Source organism: Pogona vitticeps, chromosome 2 (assembly GCF_051106095.1).
Source record: "Pogona vitticeps strain Pit_001003342236 chromosome 2, PviZW2.1, whole genome shotgun sequence".
Classification (NCBI taxonomy): domain Eukaryota; kingdom Metazoa; phylum Chordata; class Lepidosauria; order Squamata; family Agamidae; genus Pogona; species Pogona vitticeps.
The window spans coordinates 167,319,459-167,347,183 of NC_135784.1; the positions used below are offsets into that span (position 1 = coordinate 167,319,459).

At 46.9% G+C, this 27,725-nt stretch overlaps 1 protein-coding gene across 6 annotated transcripts in view; it reads right to left on the reverse strand.

Annotated features, from left to right (window-relative positions):
• Positions 1-8,006: 8,006 nt before the first annotated feature.
• Positions 8,007-27,725, reverse strand: part of ZNF385A (zinc finger protein 385A) — a 165,560-nt gene continuing 145,841 nt past the window's right edge. For all 6 annotated transcript variants that reach the window (XM_072991137.2, XM_072991134.2, XM_072991133.2 and 3 more), the window contains 4 exons: positions 23,907-24,263; positions 12,240-12,418; positions 10,647-10,742; positions 8,007-10,245 (listed from right to left, as the gene is read on the reverse strand). In XM_072991137.2, coding sequence (XP_072847238.2) covers positions 10,015-10,245; positions 10,647-10,742; positions 12,240-12,418; positions 23,907-24,263 — 863 coding nt within the window. In that variant the 3' untranslated portion in view covers positions 8,007-10,014. The remainder of the gene's footprint in view (positions 10,246-10,646; positions 10,743-12,239; positions 12,419-23,906; positions 24,264-27,725) is intronic.

The following is a 27,725-nucleotide window of genomic DNA, read 5'->3' on the forward strand; positions in this document are numbered from 1 at the left end:
AACAACAACAACAACTTGATCTGGAGAGAAGCTTTAGCTATTGCTATGACAACTCACCCCCTTGTTAGAGAGATGGAAAAAATCAAGTAAGAATAGAGGTGATGTGATGTTTTTAAATCAATGGCTTGGTCTTACAGTGTGCCATTCAATGGACCCTAGCTGAGCATCTCAGAGCCCCCCCCCCCAAGATCTTGTTGGCTTTGCCTTCTGTGGGGAGGACCAAGATCCAAGGGAGACGTTCTCCTTTGACAGATGGCAGAAGGTGAAGGCTTTGCCTTTTCAGATGTACCCCCATGACTGCCCAACATCAGGGAGGGCCAAAGGGACGCGTCATAGAGTGTCCGTACAGCAGGGATGGACAAAGGGAAGCCAGAGGGCATAGACCTCCAACAAGAGGGAAATTATGCCAGCTGGCAAGTTATTTTCCTTCCTATGGAAGCCAAGAGGTGTTTTTTTTTTTAAAAAAAGGCAAACTGATACAAAAAAGGGGGGGTAAGAAAGAGGAGTGGGGGGAGCTGCACCTCCTTTGCCTCCTCTGACTCCTGGGAGTTGCCCTGGGCTTTCCCTCCTCCTCAAGTTGACTCTGTCTGTTTCCTGTTGCAGTTCATTGAACAGCAGATGATCAGACTTCAGACTGCAAGTGCTGCTGCTCTTCATGAAGGACAGGGTAAAGGGGACAATGCTTGGCACATCGTAAAGCACCAAGTCCGGTTAAGGCACTAACTACAGTTCTGCTGCCGCTGCTATGATGATGGCAATGACGACAGCTACTGACAGTTCACAACTTCATTGGGCAAGATTGGTGTACTGTAAAACTCCATGCCCATGAGTGGCACTCTCTGTGCTTCTATTACTACCACCACTGTTGCACCTACTGCTGCTGGTGCTACTGCTGGTGCTGCTGCTGCTACTACTGCTAGTAGTAATATTGGTAGTAACAGAGGAAGGGAAGACTCTGGTACTTTAGAACAACTGCAGATAATAAAATGAATGCTTAATGAAATTAAACCTGAGGAAGAGTGTAAGAATACCGGCATGGATGCTTGAGTAGGTGGACTCAATTGTCCAGTGTTCTTCGGATTGATAGATGCATGCCTCAGGGTATATCTAGTGTTTGCCTTTGGTTGGGACAAATACCAGTTACAATTCCTTTGCAGCTGTGAAATTTTGCTCTTGCTAGAATGAATCCCATTGCTGTTGAAAGCCTGGGGGAAATAAAGAGAAAAGCTGGGAGTAGAGGAGTGATTCTCCCCCCCCCCTTTTTTTTGAATCAGCTACAAGATGCTCTGTGTTTAATTTTGAAGTTACAATATTTTCCCTTGAATGTAAAGATGTTGTGGAATGTGACAGGGTCATTACCTGTGAGGAGGTTTGTGTGAAAGTGCTGCCGTGAACGCCACTCTGGAGACTCCTTTCCAAACACAACGTGGTTCTTAGTGGTTGCTGGTGATCTGCTGAGAAGCTTATCACGATGTGAGGAACTAGTGGCACACATTGGTAAAAAGAATGGAAGTTTGTCAAAGCTGTTTGTGATTTGTCATAAACCTTAGCAAAAAGCCAGGAAAATACAAGGGGAGATTTTTTTTTTTTTTTTTGTCTCCAGTGAGACCATTCTGATTGTGTCTTGGAAATGCACAAAACAATGCACAAAAGGCAAACTGAAAGAATATGTCCCTTGCCATTTAGATGAATAAATGGCATAAGAGCTGAACAATCACTTTCCAAATGCCCCTTTAAAGAGCGCTAAAGTGGCATTTAAAAGTAATTTTTGAAAGTAACTATGTGTTACTTATTACTTCTGTGCAATGTATGTGTTACCCATTTCTCCTAGAAAATAACTTTGGAACTACTAGTTATATTACTTGCCACCCCAGCTGTATGACTTGCAAAACAGGTGGTTGTAAAGATGGAGTTGGCAGCACCACTGGGTAACCTCAGCCATGCCGGCAATAAGGAATTAATGCCATGGTTACCGACGAGATGGACCCATAAAAGATGATGAAGAAAATAATGGTGCTTGCTGTTTCTCTGGAGTGGAGTGGGAAATTGAATTTATCTTATATGGCTCTAACATGCAAATAGCCTGTTTTCAGAAACAAAGGAAAATTAAAAAGATATTGGGTACACAAGTGCAGCTTATATGGGTGCCTCTTTAATCCTGCTTGCTTGCCAGCATCACAGCATTTCTGTGCTGTTTCGGCCCTCTGGCACCGTCCAAAGGAGTTGGGGGACAGGAAGGAGAGATAAAATTATCGCCTCTGGGGTTGACTGGGCCAGGCCCTCCCTGTGCCTTGACAGCAACTTTTCCTGAGCATTTTTGGCACAATCGAGAAGCTTGATTCACATAATTTGGGCTTGCTGAGTTCATGACCACTGTTCTCATTGAGACAACCCGCCGCCCCCCCCCCAGCTTTAAAGCCAAGCCCATAATTCACAAGCTACAGTGCCATCTTTCTTTCCCTCTCTTCCTGTTGATTGCATGGAAAAGACACAAAAGAATAGGCAGATCTCCAGTTCTGCTTTCTGCTGCCTTCTCATGCATGCAGCCTTTTAGCAAAATGACTGGCAAAGAGGCAGCACACATGGGAATCGGCCCGTGGAGTTCAGTATGGTCTGTATTGATTAGTAGGGGGTTTGTTGGGAGTCCTGAAAGGGGAGTTTCCTAGCTCTGCCCGGAGATGTTTCTGCATGCAATTCACATGCAAGGGTGGGCAGGTCTTAAGACACCAGCTCCTCCTAACCAAGGCAGTCACATCCACCCACTCCCAGATGATGCCAGCACTCAAAGGCTGAGCATGAAGGTGTGTGTCTAGATCTTGTACCTGTACAACATCAGTGCCTCGAAAAAGGCAGGGGAGACAGGAGAGGACTGGAGGGAGAGCCAGCTACTGGCTCCCCAATTGTCTGGCTCCAAAGCAGTTCTGCCCCCCGCCAACCTTGCCTGCCTCACTTCTGGGACATCACAAGAGCCTTTCCCTTAGCCTTAGGTTTTGCTACAAAAATCACAAGGGATGGGGTATGTGCGCGGATCTAGCAACCCTGGCTATATCAGTGGTGGTTGGTGTCCATTGTGGGTTAGTGATGGGGCAGAAAGCATCGCAGTCAGCAATGGTGGGGAGTACTCTGCCAAGCTCAGACAAAAGTGGATATTCACACATAGACAAATCTATGTGGACAGGCCTGCAGCTAGCTTTGCATTAGCTACCTCAACACCCATCCCATTCATTCACTGCACAGCTCAGCTAAAGAGTGATAAAATACACCTTATTCCCCAAATCCGAAAACTTCTCCACCTGCTGCTTCTTCCTTCTGGGTCTGGTTTCAAAGCTGGACTGCCAGTTTGCTCAGTCACATGCATAGTCTCATTTCCCCTCCTCTCATGCACCCCTAGAGTCCCTGGATGAAAAAGATCTGATACCTGCTCACCCTCCCTTCTCCAGCAGCCTTTTCATATTGGGGGGGGGGGGAGAGACTGGCTGGAGATTTCCTGGATGCCAGGCCACTGCTCTGCCAACAAACCAACTTGATTCCCATAAAGAGGGCACCCTCTAATTCATGTAGCTATAAGGGGGCATCTTGGGTTTTATGCAGAAATATCTACAAGGCACTTTCTGTCTATTAGGTAGGGGGTAATAACTTGAAGAGGTCTTTCTGTAATTGCCCTGTGCTTCTAACAAACAGTGTCTCTATGGCTCCAGTCTTCTCTGTGTGGGAGTGTGGCATAGCAGTTAGACACCCAGCTACCCTAGTGATCTGTTGTCTTTCAGAGGAAAGAGGTAGGTTTTTTTTTCTACCCTTCAGATGGAGAGAAAAACATGGAGGGACCAAGAGCAGGCAGCAAAGAAGGGGTTACAAGCCGCCAGCGCTCCTTCCCGACTCTTGATTACACTCCTCTTTGGCTACATTCTGAGGTAGTTCCAGGGAACTCTATGTGACATGCAGTCTGGATCCACGCCCATCCCTTTTAGCCACAAATTTGCTAGGAAGGAGTTACAGCTAGTGGCAGGGGAAAAAAGACGGCCTTTCATTACCACAGTGTACTTTGAAGACTAGTCCAAAAGGCCCATTCAAGTGGGAAGAACCTGGTAAGCACAGCCTTGTAATTGCTTGTCAATTGACCACTTCCTAACGGAGCCATTTGACTTTATGAGATACATTTTCAAGCACAATGCCTGTCATTTTAACAAATTGGGTGTCTGTCTCTCAGCCGCAGTCCTCGGAGTCTGGTTTCTCACCAGTGGTCAGAACCTGCAGCAGATGTGCATGCAGAGAAAAGCCCCTACACAGCACAACCTGTTGGTAGACAGGGATCTGGGCCTCCTTCGCCTTGTGGAATTGCTGTCCAAAGTTTGGACTACTGGAGAAGTTTTGTGGTTTCCTTACCACAAAAGTGTCCCAAAGCACAATGTTTTACCTTTCTTATCGGCCCTAGGAAATCTCATCAGGATAGCAGCTGTGGCCCCTGCTGTAGAATGGTCAGAAGGCTTCTTGGAAGCAGACGGAGTGATTGTGTGGTGTTTCAAAGCTATTTATGCATAACATAAATGTCATCTGCTAAGAGCATTTGTACCTCTTCTTGGTATCAGTTCACTAGAACAATAAGCTGCTGGCCAGTTTCGGGCACCCCAGGAGTCCGCCTGGCCTGCAGGGTCCTCCGCAGAAGTCATCTGGTTCATCCTAGGAAGACTGGATAAGCACGTTCAACCTCAGAGGACAATCATCCAGATACTCTCCAAGACGTCCTGGCCTGCTCCCTCAATGGATCAAAACCAGTGTTTGGAGACCTTGCTTTTCTCATTTCAAACTATGCCTATTCTGCAGCCAGGATGGCCACTGGCAGGAGGTGACGGCAGGAGATTCTTGGGGTGGGGTAGGCACGCTCTAGGCCAAATAAAGGGTATCTTTTCCAAGCTCTAGGCTGTCTGTCTGTCTACACGCATACAGACAAATCTCCCTATACTGTATATGCGCAAATAGCTGGCTGGATAGCTCAGGGGTTTAGGTATCTGGCTCAGAGCCAAAGGTTGCTGCTCCTGGGAGAACAGCTAGCCTTGGACAAGTTGCACTGTCCCAGAAGTGGCCCCAGACAAAGGGAAGGGTAAACCACTTTCTACCTGAATACTTTCTACTTGGAAAACCCTGAAAAAGCTGGTCCGAAGTCAGAATTGACTCGATGGCGCATGATGATTATGACATAGATACAGTGGTGCCCCGCAAGACGATGTTAATTTGTTCTGCAAAAATCGCTGTCTTGCAAAAAAATCATCTTGCGAGGTTCCCTATGGGAACCTCGCAAGACGAATGAAATTTATTCGTCTTGAGAAGCATCGGTCTTGGGGGGGGGGGGAAGTCTTGCGAAGCATGGTCATAGAAAAAACCGTCTTGCGAGGCACCATAGGGATCGCTAAAACCAATTGTCTTGCAGGTTTTTCATCCCCTGAGGCAATTGTCTTGAGAGGCACCACTGTATATGAATTTCTGAACTTTTGAAAATCTTCTAAAAAGCCATCTAAAGCTAGTGACATTCTATCAAGCAGCAGTGAGCACACCAGTTTGAATGGTGCACCATGCAAACTTTGAAGAGCGTAAAGACTGCAACAGAGAACATGCAGCAATGACAACTCCACCCCATTGCCTTCGTGGCTTCTTGGGTCTCCTTCCTCTCTCGCCTGCTGCCTCTGATCTCTAGATGTGAGGGAATTCTGAAGTTCGCAGCTTGGCTCCATAAAAAGGGTGGATGCAGACAGACAGCAGCCAAGCTGTAACTTAACCATCATGGTTACAAAAGATCCCCTTACAGATCTTTTGTAAAACTGTGTGTTTATCCACCCATGGCTTAAAATCCTGTCCCATCTCTTCAGAACTACATCATCTTGAATGACAAAGTCAATACACTCCACCTTCCACAAGTCTCAGGTATCTTTTCCAACAAACTAAGTCGGATGTCAGTTGAGAAAATGCCACAGGCCCAGCCTCACAGTGGTGAGGTCATAAGCAACTTTGGACCATGAAGGACCAACAGGCAACCATCACAAGGTAGGACAGAAGTTGCCCTGAAGCAGGTGTTCCTCTGCCCCCTGCTGTCGGGAGTCAGGATTGCACAAGGCGAAGAAAGAATGCTGCCAGCAAGCAAAAGGTGATGATGATTATAAAAAGCCAGAGACAGGTTATTTCCCTGTGACGGCTGTCAAAAGAGAATGATACAGCAGCATGATACGTATCCTAGGGATGTGGTTCTAGGACAGATCTGTATGTGAGGTGTATTTTATACACTCAACCTGAAAGGATCCCCAATGCCCTCTGTCACATACAGCACTGATGGTACCTGTCTGTCATGGGTTTGGAGGGAAAGTTCCATCCTATGGGGAGTGGAAGGCGGGACATCAGGGGGGAGGAGCTGTACTGTATATATATTTGGAGCTGATGTGGAGAAGAAGAGTTGGAGTCTGTGTGTCAGACTGTGTACAACTGTTTGTCAGTTAGTACATACCTGATAGGTTCAGGTTTCTATCTAGGTAGCCAGAACTGATAGGTTCAGGGTCTGTGCGTTACCTTAAAGTGTTCAGTGGGAACCAACCTGTTGTAGGTGTATGATTGGGGCTATGCCACGTTCCAGTTTCCTATTTACCTGATTCTTTTATTTTACCCTGTTTGTTGTTTCAATAAACCTTGTTCTTTTGTTTATTAAAATCCATTCCTGGTCTGTGTGACTCCTTACAGGGAATGGTTGGTGGCAGCATAACTACAGAGTGGGATACTCCAGTAGGTCTGGGGTTGCCACACCCTCCCACGTACCACACCCCGACTGACCGATGCTGAAGTCACATGAACTGCAGGGATGAGAACAACTAAAATGGAAACTTTGACTCAGAGCCATCCCTAATCCACCCTCCCTGCTTGTTTAAGGGAAACAAAAGGATAAAAGAATCATGGAAAAAAAAAACAAGCACTGAAACAGACCAATACAAAACCTGAACTAATCTGAGCTGTTTGCAGGGTCGGCCAGATTAAGGCAGTAAATTTAAACTATTTGCCTTGAGGCATTATCCACTGGGAAATTCTCCAGCACCAGCTCCAAACAGAAATCTCAGATGAGGCCTCTTCCCTAGCATGGCTGTTGTTAATCCGGGTGGCGCTTTCATAGAGCTTTGCTCTGGATTGTCCTCCCTGGGTCACATTGGACTCCCCCTCAAAATGCGCCCAGACAAGTCTCCAGTCTTGGCCTCTGGCCCTTTTCGAAACAGATCAGGTTGGGGTACACGTGCCCTTCCAAGTGTGGCTGCAAACGGCAGCTCCCATCAGTCCTCAACAACGTAGGTGATGGTGAAGGACAATGGGAGCTGCAGCCCCACCTTCCTCATCTCTGATGTATATGGCCCAGACCTGCTAGGTCTCTTCCCCCCCCGCCCGCATCCGCGTCTCTTTCATGTCCAACCATCTTCATGGGTGCCTCTGAGAACAGCATGGTCGGAAATACACATGCAGAGTCTGGCTCCGAATCATTGCATGGCCCTTGATAAATAATTGGATGGGAAGGGAGGAACAAGGCAGACAGAGGATGATGATGGCTTCACTTGAAATTCCCAGCCTATACCACCTTTGCTCTGCAAGAACTCATTTTTAATACATTGTCAGAAAAGGGCTTTGGGGAGGCTGTCCCCAAATCTAGACCCCAAGGGCGCGGTTCTCCAATTGGAAGTCCCTAAATCAGTGAAGCTCTTAACGAAGGAGGCCAACCTGGTCCACTGAGCTGTAAAAAGCAGGAAGGCCTCTCGGTATTTATATCTGCCTAGCCAAGTGAGTGGCTTCATACAGCCTGCTAAGCACAGGCGCTGCTGAATCGCACCGTTTTTCAAACTTTGGCACCTGAAGGGAGCTCTTGGACTAGAAGGCACGTAGTCCCCTTACAGTGAACTGCGGATCATCATAACCGGTTCTCATGAAGTTCCCAATCCAGGTCTAGAAATTTCTGACAGACACAAAAATAGATTGAATGGAGGCACCAATGAGCCTTTTCACTCCTTTTATTGTTGTCAAGGGCGAGGGAGGCAAGGGCAGGAGTCGAAGGTGCTATGAAGGATGAAGCAGAAAGGCAATCTGGGTGTCAGCAAGGGGGGGGCGGGGAGGGGCAGGGCAGGGCAAGAGTCTAGCATGGGTGAATGGATGGTGGGCAGACAGACACTCTGGGGGTGGAAAGGGACCCCTGGAGATGGGTGGACGGAGAAGGACAGGTTGCCCTGCAGGTTCCAAGGATTGAGGTAACATGGGGCAGGTCTGGCGTGTTTCATGCCAGTTGGGGGGAAGGGTAGGCCCCCTTCTCCCCCCTACACGCCAGTTTCTCTATTGCTCTGAACATCAATCACAGTTTTGTAGAGGAGCAGAGGGAGAAGGGAGAATAATGGGTAGCAGTGCATCGGCCATGCCATGGAAGACCTTCCTCCCTGGGCCGCAGGGTGTTGTTCACAGCCTTGCATTGTACTTCTGCTTGGGTAGATGGGAAACTGCAGGCCACATTGTGTCTGTGTGTGTGGGTGGGTGTGTATATGTATGTGTGTGCATGTATGCATGTGTAAAGAGAGCAAGAGAGAAATGGACTCTATTGTTGGATTAATCAACACATGCAAATGCACGCATGCACACACACACACAAACACATACAAACCTGCACACACACAGAGTCCACTGACAGGTGCCAACTAGGATGTGTGCCAGGGAATTTAACAAGCATCTGGGATTTTATGCACTCTGGGTGGTGCTGGGCTTTAGAAGGGATGGGGCTGCTTAAAATCTCCAGGAAAAAGTATCACCTGGCCTCTTAGTTCATGTCCCACCCGCTCAAGAAAGGCGTGCAGAGATGGCAACCCAACTCTGTATGCACAGTAAAAAGGGGGCGGACGGCAAGGGAGAGAGAGATGTTGTGCTACCATGGCAACAGCACAAATAACCCACAGGCAGAAAGAGATGCAAGTGGCTCTTAAGGAGAGAGATCCCCACCCTCTCTCCACCAAGGAGCAGCCCCTGAGCCCTCAGATCACGGGCAGGCTTGGCGACGAGGCCACCCTTTCTTCAGCTCAGAGGAGGAAGGCTTCTGGATTCCTCCGGATGGGAAAAGCGCGGCTGAATGGGTTATGTCTTCTGTCTGCCGTCTAGTGCAGGAAGAATGGGAGGGAACAGGAAATGGGAGCACAGTACTTGCTCTGTCAGTCTCTTGTCGAGGTGCAGCAGTGAGAGGGCCTCCCCCCCCATGATGGGGAGGGGGCTCTGGTTGCATGGAAGCGCAGTGAGGGCGGGACCAGCACAGGGAAGGGCCAGTGAGGAAACCCAGGGGGGAGATATGTACATGGAGGTGCCGGCCAGCATTATTGCAGTAGGGGCTCTTTTTTCCAGAGGCCCTGTCTTCTGTCCTGCACACACATACACATACACACCCCCACCTCTCAGTGCAAGTGGACAATGGCTTGTATGAGTCGGGGGGGGGAGACTCCCCCTTCCTTAGCTCTGGGATGAAAAGAAATGGCTTGCTGATCAGTCCCTGAGGTACCAGAACTGCCTCCCCCTTTCGATGCTCCACAGAGTCCCGGGGAGGCCATGCCTCTCCCCAACCTTTCGTACCTCGGGAGATGGGACTGACACACACATGTGCACGCACACACGCACAGACAGAGACACACAGGGAAACACAGCTCACCCCAACCCACGGGGGGAACCCAGCACTTGTGCGGATTTGGCTGGGGCCCCAGTTGGGGGTTGAGAGCCGGCCTGCGTACGTGTGTGTGTGTGTGTGTGTGTCTGTGGAAGGGTGGGATTGTCCCTTTTGCTCTTCTCAGGAAAATAACTCCACTTCCAGTTAAAAAGAAAAAAAAAGAAGAGAGGGAGGAGAGTAAGATGCTCCCACTGGATGGGACTGGACGCCGTGTGACCTTGCTGGGACTGGTTGCTAGTTGCCAGGGGGGGCGGTTCCAGTGGGGCTAAGAGTCCCAGGACTATGGCAGGCAGGCGGGTGGGCGGTCTGCATCAGTACGGTGAGAAGAGGATGGGTCCGTGTGCAGTTCGGATGGGTCCCGGGGCCGGACGCAGGAGCGGGTGCGTCAGAGGTGGGCCCTGCAACAGGGGTGGCGTCGGAGCTGGTCGAAGCGTCAGCGGCGTGGAAGCGGCAGCTGCCATGGCAGCTGCTACAGCCAGAGGATTGGGCAATAATCCAGCTGCCAGTGACTTGGGAAGATCCTTGGGGAAGGCCAGAGAGCCCTGAAAACACACAAAGAGAGAGAGAGAGAGAGAAAGAGAGAGAAAGAGAGGGGCAGAAGATCAGAAATAAGCAAAAGAGGGCTGTGAGCAATCACCTAGGAAATCCAGATTCGAATCCGAATTCAGCTAGGAAATTCAGCGGATGTGTCATCATGAACTACAGTTAAAACCAGATTACAAAAAAGTACAGTCTGATAAATATAAAAAAGTCTACCCACAAACAAAAGTTTACCTTACTGGAATGAAAACTTGGCCTCCCTATTCAGCTTGCTCAGGTTTGTCCACAGCTTACGGCAGTGCCAGCTACCAAAGCCTGTCTAACCATAGTGCCATGCAATACTCTTGAGCAGGAAGCTGTGTGCAACCTTTGCCCAGCCTAGGAAATGTCGGCCTCTACTCACCGGCAGCTCTGCCATGCCTCGCTGCTTCTTGTGCCGACTCAACAAGGGATTGGGCTTCCCAGCTACTCCATCTCGGTGCCGTCGGCTGGAAATGTGCTATGAAACAGAAGAGGAAGACCCAGATGTATTGATGCAGAGCAACCAAAGCATCTTGAACCCTTGATTTGATCCCCCTCCATTAACTGCCCATATCCTCAATCCAGTAATGTGCATGGATCTCATTGGAGCTGTTTCTGGGTATAGTTAAAATTTTGGTGGTGCAGCTTTACCTTGTTGTGCACACCTACGGAATACTAAAGCATGGGATCACACACATGCTCTCTCTCTCTCTCCCCCTCCCCCCAGATCCACATCTAGTGTGAGCTTGGCTGGGGAATGTTTGGTCCTCAAGTCAAAAAATCCCAGAGGCAGTTCCTATGGTTTCCCATACCGTCCTTGCAATAAAACAGGGATTTCTGCTGTGTAATCCACACTAAAATGCACGCACACTGTGCAAGAACACTAGTGTGTTCCAGGGATCAAATCTGTGTCAAAAACTGCCAACCCTTAACAGAGACCAAGATCTGTCATAAGTCAGACCTTTCTCCTTGTCACTTAAGTTTACCTCAGGAATAGAATCCCAGAATCACAGACCAATGAGTTGGAATGAGCCTCAAAGGCCACTGAGTCCAACTCTCTGCTCAATGCAGGAATCCATATCAAAGCAGATCTGACAGAGGGTTGTCCAATTTTCTCTTGAATACCTCCAGCATTGGAATAGTCACCATCTCCCAAGGTAAATGGTTCCATTGTCATACTGCTCTAACAGTTAAGAAGTGTTTCCCAATATTCAGCTTTAATCTGGCTTCCTGTAGCTTGAGCCCATTATTACATGTCCTGCACTCTGGGATGACTGAGAACAGATCCTGCCCCTCCTCTGTACAACTACCTTTCAAGTAGGTAAGTGCTATCATCTCCCCACCCCCAAGTCTTTTTTTCTCAAGCCTAAACATGTCCAGTTTTTTTCAGTCTTTCCTCATAGGACTTGGTTTCCAATCCCTTGATCATACCTCTTGTGCTCCTCTGAACTTGCTCCAGGTTGTTGGCATCCTTCTTAAAGTGGGGTGTCCAGAACTATAGATGAAGCCCCCAACCAGTGCTGAGGAGAGGGGGACTAACGCTTCATGGGATGAGGGAGAAATTTTGGTGTTGGGCTTGGGACTGCCTGGGTGCTAAACTCTTTGATATAAAAGCCCAGGGACATGATCCATTAAGAGCAAAATGGACTCTGCATAGCTTCAGATGCACTCTTCTCTTTCGCCCATAGTTAAACATTGTTTTAAAATAATAAATATATGGTTTACAAGCAGATTTCACAGATGGTTGTCCAATTTTATCTTGAATGCCTCCAGCGTTGGAGCATTCCCCACCTCCCGAGGTCATTGGCTCCATTGTCGTCCTGCTCTAATGGTTAAGACATTTTTCCTGATATTCAGCTTAAATCTGGTTTTAGAAACAGCCAGCCACTCTGTGTCCTATCAGACCTGCTTTCGAGGAGCAGGAGGGTCTCCTCCAGGAATATAAGGTTCACAGTGTGGTGAGAGGGTTTGCTACCTGTTTGAGCTGAATCTCCGAGTTGACTTTGACGTTGCAGATTTCACAGTGGAAGGTTCTCTCCTGAGCACTAGGGTCTTGGCTGCCTGGCTCCCCTCCAGCTGTAGGGCTTAGGCGTGGATATGCCTTGATGGGCCCTAACCCACTGCGTGCTTCCAGGATAGTCTTGTGCTTTGTACCTAAGCAGAGAGCAAGAAGCAGTTCTGTAATTGTAAATATTTAAAGCAGCTACTTGGGAACTAGCTATTAAATAAGATATCTTCTTACTGTTGGAAGCTAGACGCAAAAATGCATCATCACAACCTAACCTTCCATAATACAGGACTTGTCCCTTTACTAATTTACAGTTTTGAAAATATGTAAGATAAAGCCACAGAAAACACCATCCCTTTTCTAATATTTCTTTGCTCTTTAAGGTAACAGTGGTACGAATGTAAGCGTATGGACCTTTCCATGGCCATATCTTCTTTATACAACCAACACTCTAGGGCAGTGGTTTCCAGCCTTGTCCCCCCCAGATGTTCATCAACAAAAGCTCTAGAAACCTTCATCACTGGCTGTGATGGCCAGAATTTCTGGGAGCTATAATCCAAGAACACTTGGATTGGACATAAGGTTGGGAACCATTGGGGAACACATTAGCTCTCTACCATAGCAAAGAATTGTATCTTTATCTTTTTAGCCAATGAGGGTTAGAATCAAAGGGTAATTGAGTTGGAAAGGGCCCATAAAGCCATAAAGTCTAACTCCCTGCTCAATGAAGGAATCCAAATCAAAGCAAACCAGACAGATGGCTGTCCAATTTTCTCTTGAACTGAAGCGCTCACCAACTCCTAAGGTAATTAGCTCCATTGTCTTCCTGCTCTAACAGTTAATAAGTGTTTCCGGATATCAGCCTAAAGCTGGCTTCCTGTAGATTGATCCCAATGTTGCGTGTTGATATCATCATCTTCCAATGACTGTGCACTAAACTGCTGTTCAGAGTCATAGCTACATTGTCATGACAAATTTGGCCACTTAGGTGACAAGAGACAAAAAACATGGTCTGTACCTGAGGCTGTGGCATAAGCCCTTCATTGCAACTTAGATGTCCTAGGAGTCCTCTTGTCCTCTACAGAACCCGTGATATTTCACAACCACTTATTTCAGGGGAGAAGACGGCTGAAGGAAATATCAGCTCTTTCTGTCCCTCACTACCCTAATTTATAGGCTCCATCAATTCCACACACACCCAACTAGTTGAAATTAAATTTTAATCCCTGGAAGGAGGATCAGAAAGGGGCTTAACTCTTCCTAAAGTGGGCAATTGGTATCTAAACTGTACCACTGCAGACTTCAGGTGGAGGTTTACAAAGTAGAATCTGTCTATGATTTCTTGCACATGTAAAACCAATATAATAGACAGCAGCTAGAGTAAAACCGTTCTCTCTGACTTTTAGTTTTCTCTGTAGGCAGACTTTTTAAAACTTTTTATTCACTCATGCAAATACTTCCTGTTGTCTATAGTAGTTCAGCCCAGATACAGGTTTACCAACATCCGTGAGAACTAAGTCAACCCTGAAGGGTCAGGATGTGCTGGGAGACATTTCAAGGGTCTCCTTGACTTACAGCCATCCAGTCAATCTTGATAAGAGGAAAATGACTGTGCTAAGAAAGAGACACAAGACGCAGACTCTGTTTTCAAACTTGCTTGTTATGGATATTTCTTAAGATAACTGTGATGGTCACTTTAAAACAGCCCAGTGTTAATTTTGTGTCCATAACATTCCAAATTCAAGACAAATCCCCAGAAATCAGGGCTCTGAGCTGTCAAGGATGCAAAAGTGTCATGAAGGAAAATCATAATAACTTTCTAGGCATTGTTACTGGCAAAAGGGCAAGGTCTACAGACTCTGGAGTGCTGAAGACATCTATACCACATGCCAGGGAACCAGATCAAACCAGACTTCATGATATTAAACTGGACAGCTGGCAGACATCAAGAAAAATCTCCTGTGTCTGTGCTGAAATTGGGCAGCTCTGTATCAAAAATATCTGTGGCATATGGGTAAACTGAGGGTCTTCACAAGGAAGCGCAAAACAATGAAAACCCATATTCAGGAGGTTCTAAATCTGTTGATTTTTGCCTAGAAATTACTGTACGATAAAATGAACATTAATTATTTTCAGTCCTAATAATTATGGCCAGAATTTATTGCCAGAAACAGAATTTCATCTTACTAAGATATCCAGTCGACCAGGGTGTGCAGCTTTTGATCAGTCTTAGGCAGCATAGCCACTGGTGAAGGATGATGGGATTACAGGCCAAGCACATTTGTCGACTCACAAGCAGTCTATACTTGAGAAAGAGAGGTTACTTGCTTGTAACCATGGTTCTTCAAGTGGTCATCTGTGAATTCACACAAAAGGGTTAACCCAGCGCCAGCGTTGGTCCTCTCAGAACATTCTCGAGCTTTAAGAGAAAAGTAACAAAGTTTAAGGCTGCCTGTACCGTGCATGCTCTGCCCGCCCAAGCCTCAGTTCCATTTATTCGCCACAGGTACCTGAGCATGAGCTCGATACAGCCAGTGACAGATAGAGGGGAGGCCGGGCGGGATTGTGTGAATTCACAGATGACCACTTGAAGAACCATGGTTACAGGTAAGTAACCTCTCTTTCTTCATCGTGGTCTTCTGTGAATGCACACAAAAGGGTGATTAGCATACTCACCGGATGGTGGGCTGTCACTGGAGGACAGATGTCAACACCACTCTCCTGAAACTTGTCTCCTTCTTGGCCCTCAGGTCTAGTCTGTAGTGAGTGATGAAGGTGGAGATATTAGACCAAGTGGCAGTCCTGCAGATGTCAGGCAGATCAATGCCACGTAGTAGGGCAGTAGAAGAGGCCATGGCTCTGGTGGAATGAGCCCGGAGTCCTTCAGGTGGAGTCTTATGCTGAAGCTCATAAGCAAGTGAGATTGTGGAGACAAGCCATCTGGAGAGGGTTGAAGACGATGCTGGGAGACCTTTCTTTTTCCCAAAGTAGCAGAGGAAAAGTCTATTGGATGACCTAAAGTCCTTGGTTCTAGAGACATAGAAGGTGTCATTCGTAGGTTCAGAGAACAGAGTGGGAAGCAGTAGAGGCTGGTTGAGATGAAAGTCTGAAACCACTTTTGGGTGTAACAGAACTTTATCTTTGAAAAATTTTAGAAAGGGTTGGTCAGAACGAAGGGCAGCAAGTTCACTCGCCCGTCTGGCAGAAGTGATGGCCACAAGAAACAAAGACTTAAGAGATAACATCTTGAGGTCACACGTAGCCATTGGTTCAAAGGGAGGACGAGTAAGGGCATGCAACACCAACTGAAGGGACCACTGTGGAACTGGTGGTCGAACTGGGGGTCTCAGATTAGTGAGTCCTTTGAGAAAGGCTTTAACTGTAGGATGGGAGAATAGGCGTGATGAATCCGAATCCTTAGGTTGGAAAGAAATAATTGCAGCTAGGTAAACTTTAATAGTGGAAAGGGACAACTTGAAATCAAACAGGTAACTTAGATATTGCAGTAACGTAGAAAGAGACACAGGGAATGGCACAAGACCCCTGGCGTCAGTGAACTTCAGAAAACTTCTCCACTTGAAACCGTAGAGAAGAGTGGTGGAGGGTTTCTTTGCCTGATCTAACACCTCCTTGATCTCGGGGAGATCCTCCACGCCGTTAGATGCAGAGTATCCACATCTGGATGGAACACCCTGCCACATCTTGAGTCAACAGATCGGGTAAAGCTGGTAGTTTCATGAAGTCGGAGGACATCATCTTCAATGCTGGAAATCATACTTGACAAGGCCAGTATGGTGCTATGAAGATTGCCTCCACAGGTGCGTGACGAAGTTTCACCAGTGATCTCTGAATCAGTGGAAGAGGTGGAAACATGTATAGGAGTCCCTGATTCCACTGCACCAGAAATGCATCCCCGATGGAGTCCCTGCCAAAGCCGGCTCTGGATGCATAAATGGTGCACTTCACGTTCCACTGAGAAGCAAAGAGGTCCACATCTGGAGTCCCCCAAAGGCGACACAGTCTGCGAAACACCTCTGTGTTCAACTCCCATTTGTGGTTCTGAGCTGAAATGCGACTCAGTTGGTCTGCTAGGGCATTCTCCGTCACTGACACGTGAATTGCCACAGGAAAGATGTGGTGGAGATAACACCATTCCCACAGGTGGATGGCAAGGTATAGCAGTGATCCTGTGCGTGTCCCTCCTTGTTTGTTGATATAGTACATGGTCGTGGTGTTGTCTGTTACTACTTGAACACCACGACCCTGCACCATGGGAAGGAAGGCTCTGAAAGCTTTGATGACCACTATAATCTCCAGATGGTTTATGTGGCGGTTTCTTTCCTGCGCAGACCAGAGAGCATGGACCCTGTGCCGTCCACAGTGTGCTCCCCATCCTGTCGGACTGGCATCTGTTGTCACCTGGACGGTGAGCTGCAGTGGTCGAAAGGGTCTGCCTATCCTCAGATGTGGAGGATAGTTCCACCATTGGAGTTGCTCTGCAAGCTCTGGAGTTACACAGAGGCGTTTCCTCTGACTGTCTGTCATGGGACTGAAGAGTGCCAGGAACCAAGACTGCAGGGACCGCAGTTTGACACGTGCGTGTGCCAGAGCCGGAGTGGTAGAGGCCATGAGACCTAATGGATGTTGAACATGTTTTGCCCTCATACAGGCCCTTGGCCCAAACTTCCTGAGGGCCTTGTGTATCTTTTGAATGCGGTCCCTGGGCAGAAAAATTCGACCTCTGATGGCATCTAGACGTTCTCCGATATAATGCACTATCTTGGATGGTTCGAGATGTGACTTCTCCCTGTTGATGGTGAGGCCTAGCTTTGGCAGTACCCGTAGAATGAATTTTGTGTCTTTCAGGGCCTGGGCCCTGGATGGAGAGACTACCAACCAATCGTCTATGTAAGGGTAGACGTGGATGCCGTTGAAGCATAGGTAAGCTGCCACAGGTGCCATGACCTTTGTGAATGTCCTGGGAGCTGTTGACAGTCCGAAGGGCAAGGCTAGAAATTGATAGATGGTTCCTTGAAAGATGAATCGAAGGTATTTGCGATGATCTGGATGGATGGTCACATGGAAGTATGCATCCTTCAGATCCACCACCACAAACCAGTTGTTTTTCTTTAGCAGGAGCAGGATGGACTCCAACATCACCATCTGGAAGCATCTCGGATGCAGGTAAGTGTTTAGGATTCTTAAGTCGAGGATAGGTCTTATACCTCCACCCTTGTTTGACACGGCGAAGTACAGGAAGTAGAATCCATTTTTTAGATCTGTGATTGGGACAGGCTGGATGGCGTCCTTTCCCAGAAGTGACAGAACTTCCTCCTCCAAAGCGGGATTGAAAGAAGTGTGACTTACGAACCCTAAGGGAGGAAATTCTATAAATTCCAGTCGGTAGCTGAATTGGATGATTTTTAATGCCCATGAGTCGTTTGTGATGGCAGACCAATTTTCCAGAAATGGTTGAAGCCGTGTGGTGATGGGACTTCCATCTACGTTTATGATAGAGTCAAAGATACTGTTTTGATTTTTTGGCAGGCGGCTTAAAGGACTGCCTACGCTGGGATTGCAGAGGACGATAACTAGGAGCAGAAGAAGAAGTCTGAGATGCTCTTTACTGAGGTAAGTTCTTGTAAGGTCTGTACTGTTGTGAGGATTGTTGATACTGAGCGTAAGACCTTCTCCATTGGATTTTTTTATACCTAGGTTGTGTCTGGATAGAGTAGGATTTGGCAGTTTTCTTTGCCTTGTGGAGGTCCTCCAAATGATTGTCGGTTTTCTCATTGAACAGTCTGGTCGCATCAAAAGCAAGGTTTTCTACTTTGGCTTTGATGTCCTCTAGGATGTCGGCAGACCTAAGCCATGCATGTCTGCGAATAGTGACAGCTGACATAAGGACTCTGGCAGCAGTCTCAGCTGCATGTCTAGTGAACAATCTTTGATGCTTAGATACAGTCTGACCTTCTTCATAGGAGTTTAGAAAACCCTGCCAAACATCTTCAGGGGTCATCTTGAGACCAGGCAGAATTTTGAGCCAAAGCTGTTTCTGGTAAGCACCTAAGGCAGTTTGTTAATTGATGATCCGTAGGAGCAAAGATATTAAGGAATAGATTTTTCTTCCAATGATTTCTAACTTTTTATTCTCCTTGTTAGTGGGAGTAACGTGTGATTTCCCAGAGGGCTTAGTACAACTCGTTTCCACAACAAGCGAGTTTGGTATTGGATGCTTGAGTAAGAATTTCGTGTCGGTGCCGTGAACACGATAGAGGTTCTCTGTACGACGAGAAATGGAGGTAGAGGTGCAAGGCTGCTCACAGAACTCCTTTATAATGTCCATTATCACTGGGACGAAGGTGAGACTCGGAGGAGGAGACCTTTCTTGATTGATGTCACCAAAGATAAGGTCCTCCCCAGGAGGAGTAGGTTGGTCTACTTCCAATTTCAGAGCTCTTGCCAATCTTGAGAGCATCTGAGAGTATGAAGAAAAGTCCTCTGATGGAGACGAAGCATATGGATCACCTGTATCTGAGTCAACAACTTTACCCTCAGGCAGGTCTCCTTGGCAAGGTCACGACAGAAGCCCCTGCTCAGAATCAGAGGATGCTATTAAAGAAACCTCATCCGGATCCAAAGAAAAAACATCTTGCTTCCTTTTGCGAGGAATTCTCTCGACATCAAGATTAGAAGACTGAGTTTGCTGTGAAGAAATAGGAGCTGTCAACATGGATGGAATAGGTTCTGCAGGGGGTGGTATTGGAGCCCTTGAACCCTTGATGTCAACCCGTCGACATCGATGGTGGCGGCGGGGACGTGGAGACTCAGAAGAAGAAGAAATGTAGACATATTTAACCTTCTTATGTTTTTGACGTTGATCCATCGACGAGGAAGAAGAGTTGGAGGAGCTATAGTGATGTTGACATCGATGGTGATGACGGACCCTTGGTCTATAGGAGTCTTCCGAATCTGAACACCTGTGTCGACGTTGGTGTTTAGATCAGCGTCGAGTCGAAGAGCGGTGTTTCCTCTTCGACGAGCGCTTTTTCGAGGGGATTTCAATCTCGAACGCGGTGACGAGACCGAGGGAGCCAAAGACCCCTGCCCAAGAGGCATTGGGTTATGCGGGGCAGAAGTCAAGCCTGCAGTAGCTCCAGCAAGCTGACTCAGTGTCGGAGATGAAACGCCTGCCGGTAGAGAAGGCTCAACTTGTCGAGGAGGGAGTGATGGGGCTGCCTCTGACAAGGATTCATGGTCTCTCGACGAATCCTCCAAAATAGGCGAAGGTAGAGACTCAGAAATAAGTGGAAGCTGGTTCCTTGGTTTTAATGGGAGCTTTCCCCTTTGCTTGTTTTCCAGGTTTCGCTGCAGCAGCAGAAGATTTCAACGTCAAAGCGGATTTCTTTGAAGACGTCGCTTTTTTAGAAGGTTTTGTGACCCTGGAGACAACCGATTGCATGGCAGTTCCAGACTCAGACCGAGGGGTGGCCGAAAGTGAGGCAATTTCCAGGTCAGAAGGCTTGGTAGAAGCCAAAGTAGATTCCCACAGGTGGTACTTAAGACGCTGTTGCCTGGCTTTCAATGCAGCTTTAGTGAAGGCTTTGCAATGACTACAAGACTTAGCGATATGCGATTCGCCTAAACAGAAAAGGCAACGATCATGCCCGTTTTGGTGGGGAATCTTCCTAGAGCACACAACACAATGGCTAAAGGGCCCTGAGGGGGACATAAAAGCTGAAAGTCTCACTAGTAGCCGTTATAAGGCGGGGGAAAAGGCAGGAAAATCCGAAGCAGCCAAAATTGAAGGGAAAATCCAATCGGAGTAGAGCCAGAGAACAGTCCGCGTCAGGGAAGGGAGCAGTTCACAAAGTCCGTTCAATTGAAAGTAAAAAAGCCAGAGAATCAGTCGAAATAGCGAAAATATACAGAGCTCGAAGCGAGAGGTTCCAAATCGCTAGGCAGAAAAATGGAACTGAGGCTTGGGCAGGCGGAGCATGCTCAGTACAGGCAGCCTTAAACTTTGTTACTTTTCTCTTAAAGCACGAGAATGTTCCGAGAGGACCAACGCTGGCGTTGGGTTAACCCTTTTGTGTGCATTCACAGAAGACCACAATGAAGAAGGAATGTTACCCTTGCAACTTTACTAACATCTCTTTTAGTTGAACAGTGAGAACTATTGTTTTCCACCTATTTTGGACTGCAGTTCTCAGAATCCCTTTCTACTGGCCAGCAGGATAGTGGTGGAGAGTACAGGCACCCATCAGGACCATCCCCATAGCCAGCCCATCCTCCAGGAGAGTTCAAAAAGGCAGGCATATGGCCTGGTCCTCATCAACAGAGGAGCCATCAACAGAGGAGCAGCAGATGTGTTGTAAAGTTAATGGCTTTTCATTACGCATTCATCACTTTAAAATACTTTGCATTACAGCAAAATAGGGACAGCTTTCGACAAAACTATATAGTATTCCTGGAAAAACATACTTCCCTCCTAGCTATTGGGAGAATTTCAGATATGGCCACAAAGAAACAGGAAATCTTGGAAAGAGATGGATAACATCACAATCCTTGCTAATCAAAAGGACCCAAGGTTTTAAGAGCCAGTAGCTCCACTACCACTATGCCACTGTTTATGCCAGGCTAGCTGGGGTTTCTGAGGGTTGAAGTCCAAAGTTTGTGGTGGACAAAGATCCCCCATCCCTGCTTTAAACAAAATGGTAAGTAGGGACCTCCTTAAAGAGATGAACATTTAGAGAAGAGATCTGGAATGTCTGTGCAGAGGGGGCAGGTTTCACACCCACCTGTGTGACATGAGACCTGACACATGATCCGTCCATCCCTATTTAATTAAGAAGCAATAATACACCCTACTTTAAAAAAAGAAGTCAACAGGTGGGTGTCTAAGACATAAAGTAAGACGAACTGCATCATCATACAGTAATCCAATTCAGGTTCTAAATAAAAGACATGAGCAACATTCTAGTACTCCAGGCACGTAAGTCATAGTTTTCAAAGTTGTAGCCGTGTTAGTCTGTGCAAAGATCCATCTGCCATGGATTTTTGGGACTCACACTAATGGCAAGACACTGACTGGTGCAAGCCTGAGGAAGTGGGCATCCTGATCCATGAAAGCTAGCAGATTGTATGGTTTCTTTACTGGTGTACTATAAAGTTATCACATACTCCTGCATTTGTATCGATGATGTCTGTTTACTATTAGAGGAGGTGGGTGGGAAAGGAGGCCTCAATATATCTTAGGCCAGGCCAGCCTGCTGCTGTGGTGCCAGTTTGCTGGCCTTAAACTTCACTAATGTTGTCCTACAGTTCAGACTCCTTCCCACCCTGATGGATCCCTCTACTCTCTGAAGTGTCCTTCTTAGGCTGCCAGCTATACAGGCCCAAAGGCAGCTGACTCCCGGATGCTGATGCAAATGGATGGAAGAGGGGTGAGGCAACCAAAGGGCCAGTGCAGGAAAGGCAATGGGGCTGGAGACAGGATGCTTTTTGCTGCAGGGCAGAGCTTTGCTCAAAAGTGACAGGAAGACAGCTGAGCTTCATACATCTCAGACTTTTGTTTCTGCTTCTCTGGCCTTGGAAAGCCAGCTGGAAGAAGGAAGCCCACTGGCTTTCCAGGGGAGGCTTAAACTGTTGAGCCTGTGAGCTCATTTCGTGGGGAATGTCTCTCTTGCTGCCAACAGGGGCTCTGCAACCACACCCAAGGCCCTTGCTGCTGTTTCCATGGCGATGAGATGCAAAAACACCATGCGGGGGGGGGGAAGGCAAAGGAACTTCGTTTTGGACATACTCACAGGGAAAAGATTATAAGGTGGCCACTTCTTTCTCCTGCCAGGGCTCCTGGGCCCAAGACAAAAATTCAGCAGGACAGTCTTTCCCTTAACTCTGTACCTCTACATCAAGGAAAGGTGCACTTCTTCCATTTCTGCCTGTGAGGCATCACATAAAGAAGAATGGTGGGTCCCTAAACACTGAACATATGAACACGAGCTGATGGGAAATGGAGTCCAGTGACATCTGGCAGGCCATTGTTTTGTCATCCTTTGTGAAGACAGGTGGGCTGATGACATTGGGGGGGAGAGAATTCAATGGCAGACTACATCAGAGAGTTATTCTTGTGAGATTAAACAGTGTGTAGAATAGACATGGGCACTTCATATTTGTTTCCCTGGAACACAGTTTCCTGCCTCTCCTTGTTTCTAGCCAAATTAGAATACATTCTGCAAAGGAGGAGGGGGAAGAAGGGGAAGCAAGGTTTTGCAAATTTGTCCTATTTTCACAGAATCCAGCTTTTCCAAATAAGGAATCTGAAGTGCCTGGGTAGAGAATCTGGGTCTTCTCTTTTTGCATTAATGATAATGTTCAGGAATTTATTTTAAATCATGCTTCTGCTCTGCCTAGCCATGCTTAGTGTAAGTAGCACCATAATGTATCACCTTGCCATGTTAGATATTAAGAAACTTATAAGCCCTGACCCTTACTCACATAATGAAAGGCATGTGTTGAATGTATAGTTAAAAGAATTAAGGAAAACATGAATGGGGTGACACAGGAAAGGTTAGAGATGAGACAGCAAAGAGAGACACCTAAGCATAAGACAGAGGGCAGAAGTCAGCTATACCAGCCAAATGAGGAATGCAGATAAGATCAGTGGTACATGACTAGTAGGATACATAAATGCTAATGCACATCTGTAAACCATGAGACACATTGTTTGGGTGTTGACCCATGAATACTCCTTATTCTGCAGAATAAATAATTAAATAAGTCCATTTGTAGTGGGTGATTTCGCTTTCTCCCACCTTGTAGGTAAATGGAATTGGCCTACCAAGATGTTCGAACTGTTAATTTTGGCATCAATAACATGGCTCTGGCTATCACAGGCTAGAACAAATCATTCAGAAACTGTCTTTCGCTCTTAATGGCATGTTAATACTAGGTCGGTGGTGCTCTTCTTCTCTGTAAAGGTAAAGGTTCCCCTTGACAATTTGTCCAGTCGTGTTCGACTCTAGGGGGCGGTGCTCATCTCAGTTTCCAACCCATAGAGATAGCATTTGTCTGAAGACAATCTTCTGTAGTCACATGGCCAGCGCGACTAGACACGGAACACCATTACCTTCCCCCCAAGGTGGTACCTGTTAATCTACTCACATTTTGCATTTTGCATGTTTCCGAACCGCTAGGTTGGCGGGAGCTGGGACAAGCAACGGGGGCTCACTCCATTTAACCTTGTCCTAATTTTCATCTTTATGTTCTCCATATGAACCTGGAACCCTCAGGGAGAAAATGCAACTTGGATCTGTGTAGGGAGCTCAGCAGAGACCAGGGTATTGGGTGCCAGAGCATCCCTGTTAAAAACCACGTGCCTTCAAGAGCATGTTGCAAGCAAGGAGGAGGTGGGAGTTGAACCAAGAGCTACGGAGTAATAGGCATTTTGTCCCTAATCACATCCTCAACAGAGCCTATCCAGCATTACCCGAAGGCTTACTCCACTCATGTTTTCCCCTCCTCGCTGGAATTGTCAGGTACTGCCGTTAGCAACTCATGGTGACCCTCTGAATTAAGAACTTCCAAAAGATCCTATCATTCATTCAGCACACATAGACACACACACAATACCTTTGTTGTGGGCCTCGAGTTGAGACAACGAATTGACGGCCACTTTGCAGAGTGCACAGTATAACAGCTTCTTGGCCTTCTCTTCGTCAGGTTTGGTGCTTCCGTTGCTTTGGGGAGCTGCCCCTGAAGTGGCTGGTGGTGGTGGTGCCGCCGCCGCTGCCACCCCTGTGGAGATCTCTCCCACTTTGGTCCCCCAGGCTGGCCCACTCTTGGAGCTCTGGCTAACCTCCGGGCAGAGGGTGGAGTGGGGTGCTGGAGCTGCTGCTGGGGGCGCCAGGCAGGGCTGCTTCTCTGGAGAGGAAGGAGCTGGCACAGAGGGCACCGTTGCCAAATTCCCCAGGCCATTCAGCTGCTCAGCTGCACGAGGAAAAAAGACGGGAGACGTGAGGGCTGAGGTCAGCTGTGGATAAGCGACACACAAACCCTACAGCGATGCTTAATTTAAGAAATGAGAAGGAGTGAAGCTCAAAGTTGGGGCTGGTTTCAACTAATGCTCACGGAAGATTTACAACTAGACTTTCTGTTGTAAGAGTGAGGAACTTTCCAGAAGATGAATAACAATTCCCAAAAGTCCTCGTGACTGGTACAATTAGCTGAGGGAAGCTGCCGTCAGGTAACACCTGTAGGGCCAAATGTTCAACACTCTTTTTCTACACCCCCTCTTAGTTTGGAGACTGACCATTTGCTGCAAGTTGGCCTGTAAGGCATCCGTAGAGACATCTTCTGTCCACCACAGATCTGTCTTCTGTCTGTGACACTCAGAGCATCCTCATGCCTCGATTGGCAGGGGCGCTCTCTATAGAACTGCCAAACTGGGTCAAAACCAAAGGGCTACTATAGTATTTTACATTCAGCATAGCCAGCCAGTTGCCCCAGGATTTTTTACAAACAGGACAAGATGCTGACCTACAAAATGGCCCACACATGCATGTAGACAGAACTAGGTTGCTTCACTCTGTGGGGGTAGGATTCTAAGTTTTATCTTATCTAACCATTTTTGACTTTAAAACCCTATAAAATGTCCCCTCCAAGCACCTAGAGACAACAAATTCACAAGGAAGCTTCCCCTGGGCTGCCTTCCATGGCTGACGAGCCCCATGGCTCAATAACATACAGCACATAAAAAACAATACAAAGAATATATTAATAAGGAAGGTGCAACCTTTGGCTTTCCATATTTTCTCCCTACCTTTTACCACACTCACACAGCATAGTTAATGCTACTGGATTTTTGGATAGTAGTCTAAAACATCTAGATGGCTAATGACTTCTTATCCCACTGTATGCGGATACATGATCCAGTTATGTCTTGCCACCAATAACTGTTTCAAGAGACCCATATCTGGTCACCCTGCCCTTCTATACCTCCAATATGTACAAATGGAGCCCAGAAGTGTCTTGCTACTCTCTTGAGAATGCAGAGTCCACAGGAGCCTAACTGGGATATTCTGCACGGAAAACTGATCCCCTTCACAGAAACAGTTGTTTTCGTATTCTGTTCCATCCACAAAATGGGCAGTCTTGAAAAAACGAGGTAGTAAGAGAAAGGAAACTGTTGCTTCAAGCAAGAGATGCCAGTAATAATGCATTAAGAAGTCACTAGGTACATTTCAGAGTGGAGTGCTGACATTCAGAACAGGTTCCAGAGTTAAGCCCTAGTTTATAGTTAAACCTTTCCTGTGGCAAGTTCCTGACACAACTCCGGGAGGCAGTAGAAGACAGGAGGGCCTGGCGTGCTCTGGTCCATGGGGTCACGAAGAGTCGGTCAGGACTAAACGACTAAACAGACGTGGCAAGATTATACAGTAGAAGCCTTTTCTCTTTATGAAAACTAGGCAAGCAAGACAATGCCTGTTAAAATGCTGATTCGTTTTTTTAAAATGTAAATGCCACGCCTAGAAGATCTCAGTTCTATACACAGAACATACTTGCCTACATAGTAACATGCATTAGCATGACAGGAATGAGTATTAAAATACTTTTATCAAGCAAATTTGAATGCAAGTTTTGGAAAAAATAATGAATAACAGAAATGAGCTAAAACTACTGAACCATTAAAATGAAACAATTTGCTTTTCTCCCTCCCCCATTTCCTAAATTATATCCTGTCAATGTAAAACATCAGAAGTCAAAACAACTTTAAAAAATAAAAATAGAACAGATTTGCTCTTAAAAGACAGTCCTATTGATCAAATTTGGCTTGACATATAATAGGGGAAATCCTGTTGCCATAAATTTGTGCCAGTGTAACCTACCTGGATGGTGTGTCAAAAACATCTAGTTTCCTCTCTCCCACTTTCAGATTCTTAGGCTCCCTTTTTGCCCTGAGGACACCCTTTGGGAACCATGGAATTGGGGAAGAGGGAGCCTTTAATAATAAAATAAATAAAAAATTACCATTGGATTGCCAGCAGGAATCCCAATCCCAGGAGCACCAGTTTTGTGGCCACTTTTCACTATTAAATGCCTCCCCCACTTCCCTCCTGTATCTACAAGCTCCCAAAGACTGCCCCAGGGCAATAGAGAGCCTCAGAACCTGAAAGGGAGAGACAGAAAACTTTCCATGGGTTTAAATTAAATGATTCCAGTGACTGTTCCAGGTTATGCCAGCACTGAGTTATGCAACAGGACTTTGCCCACTGTACTAATCAACTGGAGTTGATTGGTTAATTAATTTATTGATTAAATAAACAGATGCATATTTATTTATTTATTTATTTATTTATTTATTTATTTATTTATTTATTTATTTATTTATTTATTTATTTATTTATTAATACCCCGCCTATCTGGTCAATTTTGACCACTCTAGGCGGCTTATACCACAAAAAGCAAAATACAGGAACAATATATAAATAAAAAGGAATTTGTAGACAATTAAAAATTCTATAAGATGAAAAAGGAAAAAACATAATAAAGAAGGCAAGGGAGAAGGTTAGGGGTTAACTGGGGGGGAAGGCCTGCCTAAACATCCATGTTTTCAGTTGTTTCTTAAAAATACCCAGCGAGGGAGCCACCGCCGAGAAGGCCCGGTTTCTTGTTTTTTCCTTCCGGGCCTCCCTCGGCATCAGGCTCCTCAGCCTCACCTCCTGACTCACACGGGTGACACGGGTAGAACTAGGTGGGAGTAAGCGTTCCGCCAAGTATCGAGGCCCTAAACCATTTAGGGCTTTATACGTAAGCGTCAGAAGTTTGAAGTCGACGCGGAACCGAATGGGCAGCCAGTGAAGCACAGCCAGAATAGGAGAGATGTGATGGTATTTTCTCGTTCCACTAAGGAGTCTGGCCGCCGCATTCTGCACCACTTGGAGTTTCCACATCAACTTCAAAGATAGCCCCACGTAGAGCGCGTTACAGTGGTCTAATCTCGAGATTACGAGCGCATGCACCAAAGTAGTGAGCACCCCCACATCAAGATAGGGCCGCAGCCGGGCTATCCGCCAAAGGTGGAAAAAAGCGGTGCGGACCACCGACGCCACCTGTGTTTCCATGGTGAGCGTCGGGTCCAGATGTACCCCCAGGCTGCGAACCCCACTCTTGGCGGCAAGGGCCACCCCCCCAAAATGAGAGAGAGTCACCCACGCCACCAATAGTGGGGGCACCCACCCTCAGAACTTCCATCTTGTCCGGGTTCAGCCTCAGCCCATTCTCCTGCATCCATTGCAGTACGACCCCCAGGCAGCGCTGAAGGGACAGGACGGCATCACCTGCAGTTGGAAGAAAGGAGATGTAGAGCTGTGTGTCATCAGCATACTGATGACACGATGCCCCACACTCCCTGATGACCCCACCCAGCTGTCACATATAGATGTTAAATAG